At 41.7% G+C, this 18,678-nt stretch overlaps 1 protein-coding gene across 6 annotated transcripts in view; it reads right to left on the reverse strand.

Moving 5' to 3' along the window:
* Positions 1-18,678, reverse strand: part of ADGRB1 (adhesion G protein-coupled receptor B1) — a 295,067-nt gene that overhangs the window by 11,187 nt on the left and 265,202 nt on the right. For 3 of the 6 annotated variants that reach the window (XM_056332735.1, XM_056332731.1, XM_056332732.1), the window contains 7 exons: positions 14,122-14,293; positions 12,840-12,935; positions 10,068-10,122; positions 5,393-6,072; positions 4,367-4,402; positions 2,813-2,917; positions 922-975 (listed from right to left, as the gene is read on the reverse strand). In XM_056332735.1, coding sequence (XP_056188710.1) covers positions 922-975; positions 2,813-2,917; positions 4,367-4,402; positions 5,393-6,072; positions 10,068-10,122; positions 12,840-12,935; positions 14,122-14,293 — 1,198 coding nt within the window. The remainder of the gene's footprint in view (positions 1-921; positions 976-2,812; positions 2,918-4,366; positions 4,403-5,392; positions 6,073-10,067; positions 10,123-12,839; positions 12,936-14,121; positions 14,294-18,678) is intronic. The other 3 variants (XM_056332733.1, XM_056332736.1, XM_056332734.1) reach the window with 3 other exon arrangements.

An 18,678-nucleotide genomic window follows, 5' to 3' on the forward strand; every position in this document is an offset into this window, starting at 1 on the left:
TACAGGGAGAACACTGAACAGCTCAACATGCCGGACTCCCTGGTTATGTTTGCAGCTTTGCTAGTAACTACCCTGGGGCAACGGGCAAGGGCAGTCTTCTCTATCTTTCAAGTGTACACTGTGGTAATACTTATCCAAAGTTATTCCAAAGAACTTTGCTGAAGACCTTTTAAAAATCATGTTTCACCACTGAAGCTGGAGAAATTCTCAACAGTAAACACATGTGATGGTTGAATTTTCAACCCCTCTTCCTAAAGAGACAGAAGATCTGTTTCTTCCTCTCATTCTTCTGCTGGTGCTTCCTTCAAATCTGACAATGTAGTAGTTCATCTGAGAGGAACTATGTATTTAATGTGATAAGGTAAATAATTTTTGCCAGTGCACTGAAGTACAGAGAGGACTAGCACTGACAAAACCAAAATCCAAACCAATCCCAAAGGGCCAGCACTATTCCTAGGAATTCCCAAAGGAGATCTGTCCTATGCAGGCATTTACTTCAACCCTCAGCAGCCCCTTTCTGACCTTGAAGTTGAAGGAGGAGAGAGGAAGTGCAAGAAGATTAGGAAAAGCATCATGTCTTGGAAAGGACTAAGGACAATGGGACATGCTTCCAGGAGAGGATGGAAGACTGCCAGAGCCGGAGAGGAACTCGGTAGATTGACTTTGTGGTTGCTTGTTTAAAAGGGAAATCAAAGATACAGCAGTTCAGGCAGATGGACTAGACCCAGTAAACATCCCCCCTGCTCTATGATGCTAGGTGTGAAGGGGTTCGAGGGTATTCCAGGATCCTTATGACCTTATTCATGCCCACAAGGCAAGGAGTTTCCTACTGCTGAAGGCATGTGTTTGGATTTGTGTGTCATGGAAGGGTTTGGGACAGGTCTACAATGCTTTTCAATGCAAAACAAAAGCCAGACTTACGCTAACGTTAGTTTTATCACTTCCACCAGAAGAAATACTCCATCGTTTTATAACCTAAACATACATAAAAGAGAAAAATTTCTTATGTTGTTACTTTAATCCCTGGTATCTGCAGTTTGCCTTCTCAGGGCAAGCTGAAGATGGGGCATGATTTCCAGTGGGTCCTCAGCAGCAAATGGTAGAAAAAAGGGTGAAGAAAGCTATTTATTTTTCTTTGTACTGCTTTGGATGTTTTTAAACCAATACCCACTACTGACTTGCCAATAATGATCGTTGCAAGCTCTCTCTTCTGGGTTACATCCAAGGGAAAATCACAATGTGAAAAAAAATCAGTCAATATGCAAAGGCCACCTTCACAGCTGCTTTCCAGCAGTTCAAAGCTCTTTGATACTGACACTGGAAACTTTAATTCTACATAGATGCATCTCTGAAATTTTGAAAACATCTCAGTCTATAAAACCATCCTGCAAACATACCACAGATTAACTTTTACATGGTATTTAAGCATTTTTGCTTTTACAGCAGTGTCACACCTAAATAATAGGGGAAAAAAAGCAGACATGACATTCAGTGAAACACATCGGGATTCTGGGCCAACAGAGCCTTCTTTGATCTGAACCTGACTTCTAGATTCACTATCCCTCTCATTCTGTAATGCTGGACAACCCATAATGACACCTTGCCACACACAAATAAAAGTAGATTTTGCTGGGACCACATCTCTGGAGCTCAGTACAGCAATGCTGTAAGATCTGAATGCAGACCAAAGGCTCTGTGGTGCTCTTCTTCCACAAAGAACCAAACTAAACCACTTCTTCAATCACCCTCTGAGCTCTGGTCTTACCTCTAAGGAAGTCCCATCAAAATAAGCCCCACTAGCACCACCTTGGCCATGCTGCAGGTGACTATGCACCCTGGATCTGACTTCGCTTCCAAATGACCAAGAATATTATGAATATCTCACCTTGCCCCTCTTCTGAGTGCAGGCAGAACCCAAACTTCATTTCTTACTGCCAATCCAGATCTGCCATTTTTATTTTTTCCCCCTTCTGCTGGAACAGATATACTTCCTTGCAACTTTTCAGCTCTTGCCCACCATACCTAATAGGCTGAGACATGGGGTAGGTGCCATCAGCCTGCCCTTCCTTACTTGTGTTACCCACATCACTTACTACACAGACTCCTGCTACCTGCTTCTAGTACCAAACCTCTGCCCCTCTGAAAGGCTGCCCCTCAGCCTGCCTCCCTCAAAGTCTCTTCTTGCCCTGGCAGTTTGCTCTTGCCCAGTAAAGCCATGTATATGGTGATCAGCTGCCACAAATACATGCATCTAATTAGCATGCAGTTCCCAAGAAGCGCTGCCACCACCATAGCTTAAATCCCATTGCTATGGCTTTCCCAAACAGCTATACCCATCACTGCCACCTTGGCCTCCAGCTCAGCCCCTGCATGCAGGGTACATGATTCCTACTGTCCCCACCTTCTGCCCTCCCCGCTTTCCACCTAGATTGCCTCAAGGCTGTTCTAGTTTCCAGTTCGTAGCTATGAGTGGATGCACACAGCACTCAGAGATGACCTGAAAGGGAATGCAAAGAACAGACACAGACACAGGGAGCAAACACAAAGAAGACAACTCAGACTGTTCACCATGAACAGACATGAGAACAGACATCCTCCTTCTGGGCTACTGACCACTCTGTAGGCAAGCTAGTGGTACCTCAGTGACTCTTCCATGTCCTGTGTGGTGCATGTGTGCTTGTTGCAATGTGCACAGACAGAAAAGCAAGGTAAAGTATTTAGTGAGAGGTCCTAAACCTTCCTGCTTCTTCCTGTGCTCCTGCTGGCACTAGAGGGCTCTAGGAGATGACGTTTCTGGAAGTGTCTGACTAACCTTGCTGTCCGTTGTTGGAGACTCCTTCTCCTTCTCTGCGTGCTGGAGTTTTCTGTTCAGGTCTTGGAACATGTCTTGGTGACGTTTTCTTGTGTGCATGATTTTCTGAAGCAAACACAAGGGCCACAGATCAGCAAACCTTATTCAGCTGTACAGAAAGGGCATGTCTTCCCCCCAGTTACATACATTATTAAAACCTAGCGCTGTCTCCCTGCAGGTGCAATGTGTCGTGCCTAAACTACCTTCAAAGTTCACTGTGGATCCACTGTAGCACTGCCTTTACTTTCAGGATGAGATGGTGGAAGACAGTGGAAAAGACTATTTTTTGACCTTATAGTTACCCTAAAGCTGCAACTGCCAACTGTTTATGCTGCAGTTTGTGCTTGACTGTCAGTGTTTGACGAGCTAGACCTAGGAAGATGTGCTGGCCTTCTTTAACTGATAACCTGACCTCTATTATCAGTGTGTCTCCTTTGCAAACATGTTCAGAGCTTACCCAAACATGTAGAACTTCGGTACAAGAAGTCCATCAGAAACAATTTCATAATTTCCTTTTTTTTTGTATTTTGGCCCTTCTGCATTTCACTTCTACCTTCTATTGCCCGGAAGGAAAGGCAGGACCAATTTCTATAAGGACTTCCCTTTGCATACAAAAGCATGTTGATTATGGCTTTCTTGTGCTCTGCCAAGTGCTACGTAATTGGAGAAGGTGGCTCAAATAGTTTGGGACCAACTTGAAGTATCAGCTTAGATGTACCCATGAGATGAAGGTCACAGCCTGGAGCTCTGAAGTGAATCTAGTGTGAAGGCAACTCCTTGTGGGCACGTAACATGACTGTTTTGGAATAAGCTAGCAGTTTTGAAGGGAAAGGATAGCTCTGCCAAGAAGGATGCCATGATGGGACTCAGGATAACTGCACTACCTTCCAGTAGCCCACGGACCCTCTGTGGAGGATTGGCTCCTTCAAAGCGTTCCACTCTGTGCCTCAGGTGTGAGGACAGATATTTCCCTACGTACAAGATAGACTTTTTCCACCCAGGCTGATTCTGTGAGGTTCATTAATAGGTGTGAAAGACCAGGGCTGATGATGGGTTGTGACAGTGGAGGCTTATTAGCTTCCTTTCTGTTAAGCAACATCTTGTGCACAAAAGGCAAGGCGTTTTAGGCCACCAACTAAATGTACCTGTGCTTCCCAAACATTAATGTGGGGCAGTCACCTGCCACTCCATCAGCTCTCCATAAGCATTGTGCTCACAGAGAAGAAGTTACAGGCCTTGGGCAAGCCCATGTAGGATCTTGATACACAAATCTTTATACAGAAGCTACTGCTTCATAAATTATGTACCAATATAAATCACACATTTGTTTAGCTGCACAGGGTAAGCCTTACTAGGCATCCAGCTCAACTCTTCCAACCCATCATTTTTAAACCCTTGGAGAAGCTCTTTGGCAAAGGCAGCACTCCTGCAAAGGTGCCAGAAAGAAAAGAAAGCACCATTTTCTTTTTCTCATCTTATCCCTAGAAAAGCACATTCAGAAAGAGATGTACTCACCTCGAAATCCAGCTCTGCATATCGGGATTTCCGCCTCTGCGTATTCAAAAGAAAAAGAGGCGGGTGAAGGTTAGGAAAGGGTTGATGCTGGTGAGTGGGCACAAACTCAACCACACAGTACATAAAACAGGGAGAGTGCTTCTCCCTTTCCTTATTCCTACACCTTTAATGTGTTTCTCTGGCTCTTCATGATGGAAAGTGCCAGCCATTTAAAGGGATGTCTACTAGAAAACACTGAGCCTTGAGGAGGACTGAGCATGGGCTGAACATGGGAGTTTGGCCAGTTCAAGCTCTGTCCCAGTTATGAGCTTGCAGGTTGTTTGCAGAATGGGAAGCAGAGAGAGAGCAGTAGATCATCCAACTGATCTGCTGGAGCTTTTGAGCACCAGTCAGCCAAGACTAAGTTTGGACAGCAATGGCCAACACCTGCTTTCTGACAACAGGCAAGAAAAGGGCCAGATTGCCTAGGACAGACCTCAGCATAAGATCTAAGGTCTAGGGACTTTATTAGCATATATGCTAATATATGTAATGAGTCATCACAGGTCAGGAGAGGGCTGCACTTATGCAAAACCTCTGACATCCCTCTGATGCTAAGAGCATGCTGGGGCATGCCTTAGGGACACTACACTTGTGATCACTAGGGTTTTCTCATCTGTATCATGACTGAAGTAATCAAAAAAGGAAACACGCAGAGGACAGAAGAAACAAAGGTAATGCAAGCCATGTGCCTTGCATTAAAATGAATAGTCTCTGACAAACTAATATTTTTATTGACTTTGCATTGCCTGTAGGGCTAACAACAGCTCATCCAGCAATGGAATATGTGGAAGACGTTAGCGATTTTAAACATTACATTACAAAATGTAATCACATGCCAATGATCCCTCATGATAATATAATACTGGCACTGCATGGTGGGCTGCATTTGGCCTAAGGTGCTTCTATTGAAACACCTGGTGTGGTCTATGTTGAGGGCAGGGCATAATACTGGGCTGAGAACAACACAATAATTCACATGCTTACCTCCAAGGAACTCATGGAGAGGGTGGAGACGGTCTCACTCTTGGACACCACACCTGAGTTCCCTGAGTCACCTGTGTCACAAAGGCTGTTGGGAATCTGTGACTCGTTGGAGACATTTTGTGGAGCCAGCTGCTGCTGCTGTTGTATCATGGGGGAACCTTGAACCTCACTACATGTCATGGTTACAGGCTCCCGTGGAGGACTTTTGACAACAAAGCCTGGGTCAGTAGCCATACTGAGGTGGATGAGTCGTGTCTGGGGCATCTGGTCAATATTGATGCTGTATTTGCTCTCCTCTTTGGGTGGTTTGGCCCGTAAGGTAGAAGTGTTGGTAGGCAGAATGACATAGCTGGTGTCCAGCGTTTGCTCTTGTGCCCGGGAGAGTTCCGAGTCCAACTTCTTGAAGATGTCCCCATCACAGATGTAGATGGACTTAGGTGGCTGGTTCTTGTCCTTCTTCAGAGTGAGAGTGTGATTGGTGAACTCATTCAGATTGATAGCCCCCAGGTAGTGTGGTGAGCCCTGAAGATGCATCTTGGAGACATTGGCTGGAAGACTGTTAAAGTTTGATGACCCCTTCTGGTGATTGAGTTTCAATTTCTCCTCATCTGGCAGTGATGGACGCTTCAGTGTTCCTGTGATGGTTGAGGTCCTGCAGGCGGTGATGTCTTTATTCAGCACTAGGGAGACAGATAAGTATCCTTAGCACCTCACCTGGGTTTTTGTTAACACATCAATAAATCTACCACAGTCACACTATGTTAGCATGTTCCCTTGGACCTCCCAGAAAGAGGCTATGGTGGCAGAACGGTTTTATACATTTGGGTTTTCTTAAATCCAGGATGCTGAAGGCAAAGCTAAAGCTAGGGAGGAAAAACACCTCATTTTGAGAGAGTTCTCTGTGATGCAAATTTTCCAATACAATCATGGGTAAACCTCCCAATCAGGCCAACTGATATATTATTTATAATAAATAATATCTTGAAAAGTGAATACATGTATATCTATTTAGTACATGTAGTATATGTATATATGTGAAATATATATATTACTAGCCTATGGGGGAGTAGAAGTCTTTAAAATAAAACATTGCTTTCATGCTAAAAATTATTTTGATTCAGAAAATAACTGAAATGCAACATTATCAATTATTTTAAATGTAATTTATTTTTTTTAACTCACTGAACTACTTCAAGTTGCTCTTTCCCTTGAAGAGTTTCAGTGTCAATAATTTGGTATTTTAAAATTCACATTTTGTTATAATTTTCTAACTGCTCTCTGAAAGAGCTTTACATTCTAGCAAACATGGCAGTCTTTGCAAGAACTAATTATTTAGTGTTTTTCGATTTCCCTTGAGGAAAGAAAGGAGTGCCATGAATATTCCTTGATAGGAGAGGAAAACTTTAAATGGAGGATGAGGTGAACATGCCAATTAGGAGGTATATAAAAGACACAGAGACATTCACTCCCACACAGCACTGTCCACAACAAAACATTTCTAGGCATAAGGATCTATTGCTTAGTTGCTTTCAGGCTGCAGCAAAGACCTTAGGAAGATAATGACATCAGCCTTGATGTCTCCAGGGGATGGAGATCACAGACTGTGGGGCAGGGGCAAAGTGGTGGGGACGGAAGGCTACTTACCCAATATTTCAGCACAGAAAAGGAGAAATAAATGCATGTTCCCCTTTCACTCATCTCAGAAGGAAATAACAAAAAAGGTCCTTTCACTGATTTTTTTCTCAATGGACTAGAGACAAGATTCTTTGGGGTAAGTGACACTCCTCAGCTGCTCCACCTGGGACAGAGGCAGGACATGACACAGGCATCCCATGGGACTGAGGACACTAATTTTTCCGCCAATTCATACTGGGAGTGATGGGTACCGGAAGAACAAAGCTCCCCTCAAAGACTACAGAGCAGGCAGAGCAGGATGACAAGGATACCAAGAAGAAGAAAAGAACTTTTAAAAACCTTTTAAAGCTAATCACAATGGGTGTAACTATGGCAGCCGTGGTCATCTTGACATTCCTAGAGGACATGCTAGGATAAATCAGAGCGTTGCAGCGTATTCACAGCATACATACACCGCGGGATGATGTTACTGAAGTCAAACCCTTCATTTGGGAGTGTCAGTAAGGTTTATTGATCCAGGCTCTTCTCCATGCTCACGTCAGTTGCAGAAAGTAGGTTTGGAGAGGTTTGCACTTGGCAGTCTCCAAGCATGGAGTGGAGTGAGCTTTCAACACTGAGCTGTGGACCCGATCCTATCAGTGAATCTAAGTGAGGAGGTTATGAGTGGTATCAGGCACATCTCCCATCTGTCATAACACGAGAGCTGGTGCCTCCAAGAGCAATGATGGCCAGAAACCAATGGACAGATTTCTATTTTTTATTATTCAATAAGCAGAATGCATAGATGATGCACCATATAGAAAGGCCTCTGAAATGGGGACTGCTACTAACGGCTTGGCACATACTAACAGTTTTAAGAGCAGGAATATCTCTTCAGGCAGACATCAATAAACAAATTGTGTAGCTGTATGCTGGCAAAGAAAGGGAAGCCTAGGCTGTTAACAAGCTGCTGATCCAGCGGCTTCTGCCCTGAAGTCATGTGAAAGCAGTCAGCTCCTCCCTTTCCTCTGGGAAGCTCAACTTGGGAGGAGCAAGAAGCTGGGTCGCAGGTCCAGAAAGGCTTCTTTACTGCAGGAGCCCAGGGTCTGCCTTGGTGTCTCACTCAAGGTGGGCTGCTGGTTGTGTAGCTGTTTGTGTGTGCCAACACCCAGCCTGAATGCACGTTCATTGAACATGCGTTCAAGTCAGGCGTGGTCTCACACGCATGTTTTCCACACGTGATTTTTTTTTTTTTTAACTGAGATCTTTGGTGCGGAAAAGGAAGGAAGACAAATGAGAAAAGGGAGACAGCTAAAATTAGATTAGAGAGTGTGAGACAGAGAAACAGAAAAGAAAAAATGGACAGACCCTGAAAAAAGATAAATGGACAGAAAGAGACCATGAAATAAGATATCACAGAGATAAGTGAGATAAATATACTGTGACTGTGATAAGCATAGGGAAAGGGAGTGAGACAGAGAGAAGGACAGGAAAACATAAATAAGATATAGATAGATATTAGATAGATAAATGATTGTGACAGTGATAGACAATACACAGAAACACAGTGACAGAGATAAATGTTGACAGAGATAGAAATACATAAATAACTACAGCAAGACAGACAGCTGAGGACAGAGATAAATAAGTGATTGCAAGATAGAGAGAAAGATGAATTATAGATAAAATACATTAGAAGCAGATAGATAAATGATAGATTAGATAAAGAAAAAGGTAAATGAAAGGACAGGTAGATGTGTACAGAGAAACAGAAGGAGAGAAACAAAGAAAAAAGGAAGAGAGAAAGAAAGGAGGAAGGAAGGAAAGAAAGAGAAAGAAAGAAAGAAAGAAAAAGAAAGAAAGGAAGAAAGGAAGAAAAAGGAAGAAAGGAAGAAAGGAAGAAAGAAAGGAAGAAAGAAAGAAAGGAAGAAAGGAAGAAAGGAAGAAAGAAAAAGAAAGAAAGGAAGAAAGGAAGAAAGGAAGAAAGAAAGGAAGAAAGAAAGAAAGGAAGAAAGAAAGAAAGGAAGGAAGAAAGAAAGAAAGAAAGAAAGAAAGAAAGAAAGGAAGAAAGGAAAAGAAAGAAAGGAAGGAAGGAAGAAAGAAAGGAAGAAAGGAAGAAAGAAAGAAAGGAAGAAAGGAAGAAAGGAAGGAAAGAAGGAAAGAGACAGACAGAAGCTTTCCCAAGCAACTGAACGAAGAATGTACTGTCCTTGACTAGGGGAGATCCTGGTTTGGAAGATATGAATTACGTGGAAGCGCCAAGCAAGCTGGTATTTCTCTTGCTTGGGAGAGCAGTCAAGTCTGGGAGGATAAAGGATAGCCTAAATATCTACAAAAGGTAAGGAAAAAAAACCACCCAAAACCCAGCCAAATGGTCAGGCATGCCAGGAGCAGGAGAGGATGAAACCTGCAGAGACAAACAGGTAGCAAAGGAGAATCTGGACAGCGCAGACACCCCCGAGGACTGAGAAAAAAGGGGATTATTGCAGAAAGGGACTGTCAACTCATGCAGATCTTCAGGATCAGCATGAATGTGTGTGATTGAACACACAGCAGAAAGGTGCAGGCAAAAGAGAGACCTGACCCACCTCCCTATGTACAGGCAACTTCCAACTGCACTAGAAGTGCGCATGGAGCCAGGTGGAGTGGTGGGAAGGCTCTCCACATTCCAGACCTTCAGCTCTCTGAGGTTGGTGTGACCGGTGTAAGCCCCTTGGGCAGGGCTTGCTAAAGCAAAGGAGGACCACAGTAGGAAGAGATGGATCCAATCTCTTCTTCCTTGATACTCTTCTCTGCCACTGCGTTACATGGGTCATAGGTAAGAAATAATACTTTGGAGGTGAGGCTTAATCTTAGTTAAAAAGCCAAAAGAGCTACAGGGAAATGGGTTAAGCAAAGCATAGAGGAGAATCGGGGATGTTGCTTTCTTTTGGCCAGGGCTCAGAGTAAGGGCAGCTCAGACAAGTACATGCAAACCACTAAGACACACACAAATAAAACAGAAAGGAAAAAAAAAATGGCCTAGTTCAATCCCCAAACCAGGTCACTTGTTGATTCTCACCTGTGATGTGCTCACCTGATCTACAAGCCATATCCACATCTTTCTCAAAATCGGTCTGAAAGACAGAGAACACAAAGGACGTCGTCAAAAGGGGGTGTGGCGTGGGGGCAAGAAAGCCATTTGGAAAATGCAAAACTCCACTTTAACTAGTGAGGCAGACATGACCATTGCCAGAAGAGTGGAGGAAATACGTTTTGCTTGGATTTTTGAAACATGATAAACAGACCACTTTTTTCCACTTGTGGCTTTTGAACCTCAGGCAGTGGTAAAGTTGCAGGGTTGCTTTTCAACTAGATTCATCTGGTCGTCCATACGCTAGTTCCTGTGCTGCCAGATGAAAATATATCCCTGGAAAATGTTTATGCACATTCCTAAAAAAGAGGGGACAGGTTCCTGGCCTGATCTGCCTTGGATACATCACCCTACACTTAGTCTAAGTGGATTCCCCTCCAATCATTTTAAGGATTGGGGATGCCGCTGAGAATGCTCCATACCCACTGGGCTTTCTTGTGATCTATCACCGAGTCACATGAAGTGGAAACAAGCCTCTGCTTCTGAAACTCAACATATAAAATCAATGGTCCTTGCAGGTACAAAGGCTGAATAACTTTTTCAAGCTGTCTGTACACTCAAGTGAAACTCCTTTCTTCTCCCAGTATGCATTAGTTCTTTTTCTAAAGCTTTTAGCAGATAACATTTCAAAGAACTGTATACACTGAGTCACAGTGGGTCATGAGTTTTCATGGAGTAATAGAAAGGCCACAGACTAGCAAAAAGGAGAAGAGTTCACTGATTATTTCTAGTATCATTTCACAAAGAAGACACTTAATATAATTGTATTAATGTGATTAAATGCATTCCAGTTTAATACTATGAAGAGTGTGGGGAAAAAAAATGCCCACCCCTCCTGTGATAAACACTTTCATATTAGCAGTTTGAGATCCAAGAGTTTTTGAAGAGCTGTTTGAGGAATTAGCTCAACCTTCTTGAGGCTAATTTCTTAGTAAATTATTTGAGATATCAAATAAATCTGGAAAGAATGGAAGAGAAATGAGACTGAACTAACATTTAAATGGGCAAGTGGGATGACACAGAAAAATATAATCTCATTTTCATGATAGGAGTTCCAGAAAAAAAGTAATCAAACAGCCTGTATTAGTTCTACCGATAAATAAAAGATAGGTTTATATTTAATACCAGTCAACAAGATTTTGTGGAAAACAGTTCTACTCAGCTAAGCTTCTTTTCACTTTTTGGGCAGATTTGGAGATTACTGCAAAAGGTAACAGCAAAAATGCCAGCCTGCAAAGTTTTTGATTTCTTTGGTTATTTTAGAACTCAGTCGCTATACAGTAACATTGTACCCCTCTAAAAATATCAGTGCAGAGTCATCATTCATGTCTAGTTTGCAGACCTTTTTGTGCCTGAATGTGAAGAAACTGATGGTAAGCTCTCTACTTCATACATCCATCAACAGTGCAGAAGTAAATGCTTTGCTAAATACATTGCTAAAAAACTTGTAGTTGACACAGAACTTTGCAAGGTGGTTGATAATGAATCAAAACTGGGTGTTAGACAAAAATCGGGAACTTCAGAATATAGGGCTTGGGATGGTGACAATAGAGTAACAAATATAGCATCCACATTTTAATAGGATGGTGAGTGTCTGAAGGGCATGTGCAAAAGGGTTATATAAATAATTTGAAGGGAAATGTCTTACAGTGGGAGAATAAAAAAACTCAGTGTGTTAACTTATTGAACGGAAGATTGAGACTGATATGATTATGCTATTATTGAAGGAGAAAAAGTACTAGGCATGCAAGGGGCTTTCTAATTATGCATAAATAGGCATAGCAAACCTGTCCGAAAATAAGAAGACTACGCATTTAAATTAGAAATCAGGCACTTGTTTTTAACAAACACCTGTGAGGTCAGGTAGAATTATATATCTCTCTTGATGTCTCGGTGTCTTGTGCTTGTGGTTGAGAAGAGACCTTGTTCCCAAGCACAAGCTACTTAGCACAGGAGTGACTGCAAAAAAAATACCTTTGGGTTATGATATGGGTCTAATATTAACTAGACATTTTTGGAATTTGTTCAAATCTTGTGATTGTCCTGATGTCCTTACTCCAACCTCAGAAATCAAATGCCTCTTGTATCATCTACATCATAACACTAATAAAGCAGATGCAAGACAATTTCTTATAATTTATTCTTCTACAGCCTTATCTAGGCTTTTTGTAAAGGACTTACACAATAGGACCAAGGTTTTCAGTGCTTAAACTGTAATCCAAGCGAAGCAATGTAAACAAGTGTGCTTTTGAGAGAAACAAATCCCTTTGAGACAGCATCTTTATAATAATGACCCAACACTCTGTGACTAAAACAGTATTAAACTACTGCCTCCTAGCTCCAGCCAGGACAAGGCAGTGTGATGGGGATGAAAAGGTCTGGAAGAGCTGGGAGGTATATTTTGGCTTTGTATTTTCCAGGAAAGAAAGGATCTTACCAAGATGCCTGCACAACCTCGTGTGTAAGTCTGAGCCCCTTAATATTACAATGAAAAGAAACCAGACTTGTGTGAAAAAGCCTATGCTAAGTGCTGTTTGTTCAAGCACAGGTTTAATCGTAGAATCAGAATCATAGAATGTTTTGGGAAAAAAAGGATGACAATTGCAAAATATATGACGGATGGAGCCCTTTGTTTATCAGTTAGGAGTTAAAAATGCCCATAGATCCATTAATAACAGACTAGGTGGTAGTTTTCCCTACCATTAGCTGAGCATGTCCGTTCTGAAATGACCCCCCTGAGTCTCCATTGCCCTCTTCCTGACGATCTACTACTCGGCACTTCACAGCATCCTGGACCTGCAGGAACAAGTGGATTTGCAAAAGTCAGAGTCAGAGAGAAATACCAAATCATATTAAATTCTGCTGAAGGGAGGAGAAAAAAAGTCCTTGGTAGATCAAAAGAACATGGATACTACTTTAGTAGCGTTCGGGTATTCATTTAAAATGGCTTAGATGTTACATATCTCACAGACTAACAGAACAAATCAAAGGTTTTACAGGTATCCTGGGTACTGCATTGGTCACCTCTAGTTCCTTGATTTATATGATCAGGAATCTAAAAATCTTCTATTTTGCAGCTTGCAATAGATTTACAATAAATGTTATTGCATAAATCGCTATATTGGGGTCTACAATGTCTGTTTATGATCCTTTATCAGCCATAATATATGACTGATATGAACCTCACTGAAATCAATGGGGAAAAAAATGGCAGTGACTAAAATGGGAGTTAAATACTGGCCCATATTCATAATGCAATTAGTTGAAGGAGTCTCAGCCAAGCTAGTGGTGTAATTCCATTGATTTCATTGGCCTGACATAAGAAATTAATCTGTTTTACTTAATTTAAAGAAGCTGTAAGAAGATAAAATGAATATTGAAAAAAACCCAACCCTTCCTGTCTCTGTTATTAATAGTCTATCCACTCAGTAGGATGAAAAGAATAAAAGAAACATAAAAGACTCGTCCTTTTCTTCCCTGATATAATTTACTATTTTAAACCTCCACAGGGAGGTTGGAGAGAATTTACTCAATTTCCTTGCTTGATTATTGCCAGCTTTACTCTCTCGCTTGAATATCTAGGTGCTAATGCCAACATACAATCATTCTGTAAATCTCAGTGTAAGTTGCCCCTCTTGATATCAAACAAACTAATTGTTTTCCTTAATATTCCATTTTCAGAGGCAGGGTGTAAACATTCTGGAAATATTTATTTTGGTATTAAACAAGCAAAGCCTGACATGTTAGCTAATCTAAGACTGTTCCCCCAGATTCCATTCTGCGACACACTCAGCATGACAACCATCGATTCATCTCTCCTTCCCTCTGACCGATACTGTCACAGTCGTTTTTGTGGTCACTGTCTACACAAAGGGAAAAATTTGTGGCATGAGAGAAGCTACCAGGCTGACTGGACATTTTTCAGATGTTTTCTACGGGAAGTGTGTTGATTATATAAAAGAGAACGACTCATTCTTCTCACCTCCCGCCTCAGTATGCAATGGACCATAACGATGACAAAGCCCTCCAATGAGTCAAAGACAGCAAACAGGATCTGGAAAAGTGCTGAACGCCGATCTGTGATTGCCAGAACTGCAGACATCCAGGTGAGAGCCAGGAGAGGTAGGACCACGCAGGAGCTCCAAAGGGATGCCCTGTCAAGGGAGAGGAAAAGAGAATTCAGTTCCACTTCAGCCTCACGCACTTCCACGTGGGATGCTAATTCAGCCTCCTGATCCCATGGGGCTTCAGAAGACTTCTTCAGCAAACAAATACTTGTGCTAGATGTCTTCTGAGTCCCTGTCACAGGGAAGCAGGAAGATGCTTTGCACACTCACGCTACCAAAACAGGTGACACATTTCTACGGGAGGGACTACATTTCAATGGTGCAGTCATGCATAAAACTTGAGGTAGGGAGGAAGGATGCAGATACCTCACTCCCCCTTTCACACCCTTCCCACTCTATGCCACTAGTCCACAAATCTGGCATTTCCCAAGGAGGGGAGACAAAATACAATCACTGTAGGTTGCCAAAGGGAAGGGGAACAGTTGCAGCAGAGACTGGATTGTCACGATGCCTGTTGGTACTTGGGTTACAGACACTTGGACTTCCACAGCACATGGAAGACACCAACACTGGGGACATGTGTCACGGTTTCAAGTGACTAAAACGGACAAGCATAGAGCTGATGTGAAGACTGGTATTTTGCTCTTGGTCCCTTACTCTACAGCTGATGGTCCCTACAACACTACATCAATGAATATCAGGAGAACTGATACCTGATCCAAATTTTCTGTGAACAGAAAAATTTCTCCTTTTTGTGTGATCTCCCCAGCTGAATGCTTTAAAAAAGAAATTACAGTTGTTTTTATTTTTAGCAATTATTGTAAATAATTTTATTCTTGGGTGGACATTCTGGATTAAAATAACTTCAGATTCAAGCCACTTCTTAATTCACAAGACTGAAAACCAGACAAAACAGTTTTCTGTAATGCAAGCACTGCCCTATGAATCGCCACTTTATCCATGAATGATGGCTACAGAAATGGGAAAGCAGCTGTGTTCGCGTGGACTATTTAGTCATTCTGTTCTCTGACCAAAAAGGGTCCCAAGCAATTTTAACAGATTACTAGGGAGATTTTAAGCTGTCAGTCATCCTAAATATTTGGCAGAACTGGTGCACTAGGAGTACCAGGAGAATTTCTCCGTGGACTTTCATCAAACAATTAAGTAGACTTATGCATAAGCTGAAAAACAAGTTAAGCTTTAAGATTTTTCAGAATAGAAAACCTTAGCCTATATACTAAGAAACAAGTACAAGTAACACCATAAATTACAGGACAGATATCATGACACACACTTTACAGTACTTACATGGGACTTGCTTACCATTTTCTGAGATATGATCAAGTTTTTAACAATGTTTACTTGCTGGTTATCCAGGTACTGCTCTCACAGACCTCAGTGAGAGTTTTACCTGAACAAAGCTGGAGCTTGGACACAGGTATGGACATCAGGATATAATGCCCTGGCTTCACTTAAGTGTTTTGCAAGGATTGTTACATCTGTTCGGCTGTAATGACCACATACTGAAATGACAGGTTATTTTTATACTCATATCGATACTCTAATTGCAAATATTTATACAACCTGTCCAGACTCAGATGTGTTCCTTAGTGGTATTATTAAGCAACGCAATTTACTTAACGGAGCAGGTAAGTGGAATATACTTTTTTTTTTTTTTTCCTTTTTGACTTAAAGAAGCGTTAGGAGACTTCTATGTAAGGTAAAGGCCGTGACATAATTTGATGCCTTGTGATTTTATACAGGATGACAAATTGAATGTTCTTCAATGTCAAATATGAACTATAATTTCAATGTATTACCTTAAAATAATAATTTTTAAAAAGCATCAGCCAGACAGCCCTCAACCAAACAACTCCTAAACAGACATTTTTATTCCACTTCTCCCTCAGCCCTCTGAAATCTGCCTCATTATACTGAAATCTCTCTTTGCTGTCATTTGCGGTGGTGCATTAATAAAACTGGGTAAGCAATTAAGTGCAGTAAAAAAACTCAAGAGAGGCAGAAAAGCCAAATGAAAAGATAAGACTTGCTCCATAACATGCCACTCTAGATGTGTCTTCCATGCAAGCATCAGCAAACACAACATGCTGATATGTGGTTTGGTAGATGAAGTCATTCCAGTAGCAACTTGCAATTGCGATTGATGAAAACTGGCAAAGCCAATAGAGGCTGCTAGAAAAGGTCTGTACCAGGCAACTCTGCTTCCTGGAATTATCTTGTCTCCCAGAACACTCTTAATATACACAAATCTGTATATACACTTAATATACACTACCACCAATGTGCAAACAAAAAACCTGACAGACGCATCTGAGAATGGATCTGGCCTGTAAAGCACAGGTCTGAACCAGCCATCTAAATTTGGATAGCTTTTCCATTCTTGAAAAGAACTGCAACATCAGTTTGACAATGATTTGGATCTGGATCCAAGATTTAGGTGTGGATTTGGGGTTGTAAGGGATGCTGTGAGGAGATAAATTATGATTCTTTTTAGCAAATGGTTAGATTTCAATCCCTGTCTTCAAAACCTGCTTAAACAAACTATGCAGGCACCCTGCTTTAACAAGGCACCGCTGGAGCCTATTTGCTATCCAGAGCAAAGATGCAACAATCTGTAATGACAGTGGCCTCCGTTCAGAGCTCCCGCTGTCTTCATGCTGGACTCAGTGAGTCCTTCCCAGCCCCTTGCTCTGTGTGTCTCCATATGGGCAAACTATTCAACTTCCTTCTGAGTCAAGACATCCTGATGGACTTCACTACTGCTCCCAACACAAGCAACCTTAAATCACCACTTAAATCTCTGCCCTTCCAACCAGAGGATGAAAACACCATCTGCCCCTCCAACTCAGATTATGAAAACAGTATTATGCCACATATTCATTTGGAATAAATCCCAACTGAGTTGCACTGAATTATATCAGGTAAGAGTATGGCCTTTCTGCTCTCTTTGTGATTCACTTTGCAGATGCTTTGTCAACAATATTCATCCCTTAAAAACATTATGGAAATGTTGCTTGACAATGCATAATCTTTATTCTCAGGCAGCAGATGGCAACAGGTCACAGGAATGTAGCTTACTCTAACCTCACTTTCAGAGCTCTGCTTATCTTTTGGAATATTAAATTAAAAAAAAAGTCCCCTTAAAAAAAACCCAAAACATAAAGACTGAAATTTTAGAAGTAAACTCAGGGGAAGATAAGTGGTTTTCCTGTGACATTGCCCTTAATTCTACTTACTGTGAGCTGAATTCATAGTAGAATTTACACTTCTGCCACTTTTCTATCTGTCCGTATTTTAGGAGGTACTGTGCATCCTTAAAAGAAATAACTTATAAGACCTAAGAAACTTCATGCTATGGTGCCATGTGATGTGAAACGAAATTATGATTTGCTTTATAGTGACTCTTCATTACAGCTTATCTATGATCAATGAATCTAGGAATCGTATTGCTTCAGACAAAGCAGATATATGCCAAGATCTGGCAGACACTCCTATATATGACAGCACTCATGATAAGTGACAGCAACATCAAGGGAAGATCATTACACTGCATCGTGGAAGCACGTTGCTGATTTATTGTGTGATGACCATGACATGACAGTGTTACTCAGCAGTACAGTTATAGTGTCAAGTTTCTCCCTACCACACCTTCCTTGCTGCATTGCAAAGGAAGGGAGTTACTTTGGGATATGGCAATGCCACAGCACCGTGCAACCAAATGTAATTACACTGATGTGTGATGACATGGCCACACGATAACACTGTCCACAGCTTTAGCATGTCAAAGACAGCCTTCTGAAAGCCCATAAGCAGCCCCAGCTCTGGCCACAAGCAGATGATGATCTTTGGCCAAAATGACAAAAACTATCTGTTGTTTTTTTCTTTTAGCTAGCTGGCAGCCTTGAGAGCCTTCAACCTCACAAAAGAAACAGGATAAACTGATGGCACTTAGAGGACAGTGATGGAAAGAGCAAAAAAATGGTTTTGGAAACAAAGATCCACATGAACACAGATTAAAAGGCCTGCACCCTGACAAAAGGCAAGTGCAGAGGGAAACACAGGACATGCCAACAAAGATGTAAAGGGCCATTATAAAGAGGTAAGTGATCAATTCTTCTCATTACTCAACACAGACAGGGCAGCCAGTGCCATAAGCTACAGAAACAGCAGAAGGAAAAATAACTTTATAATTCAGAAAGGAGCTCCTGGAGAGGAGCTCTGAAAAGGGAGATGGTAGATGGACCCAACGCATAAGGCAAGGGATGGCTCCTACATGCTGCACAGCGTGGCATGTGCTGCCCCGCTGCTCTGATAAGTGCGCTAGTCCTGCATCACAGCAGTTCTGCTACAGGAAAACCACAGTGCAAGGATTTACTTTATTTATTCTCTCGTGCTTTATCTCTCCTCTAACTTGTATTCCTCCTAAAAGCAACAGAGTTGCCCCAATTTTA

Source organism: Falco biarmicus, chromosome 3 (genome assembly GCF_023638135.1).
Source record: "Falco biarmicus isolate bFalBia1 chromosome 3, bFalBia1.pri, whole genome shotgun sequence".
In the NCBI taxonomy this organism is placed as follows: Eukaryota; Metazoa; Chordata; class Aves; order Falconiformes; family Falconidae; genus Falco; species Falco biarmicus.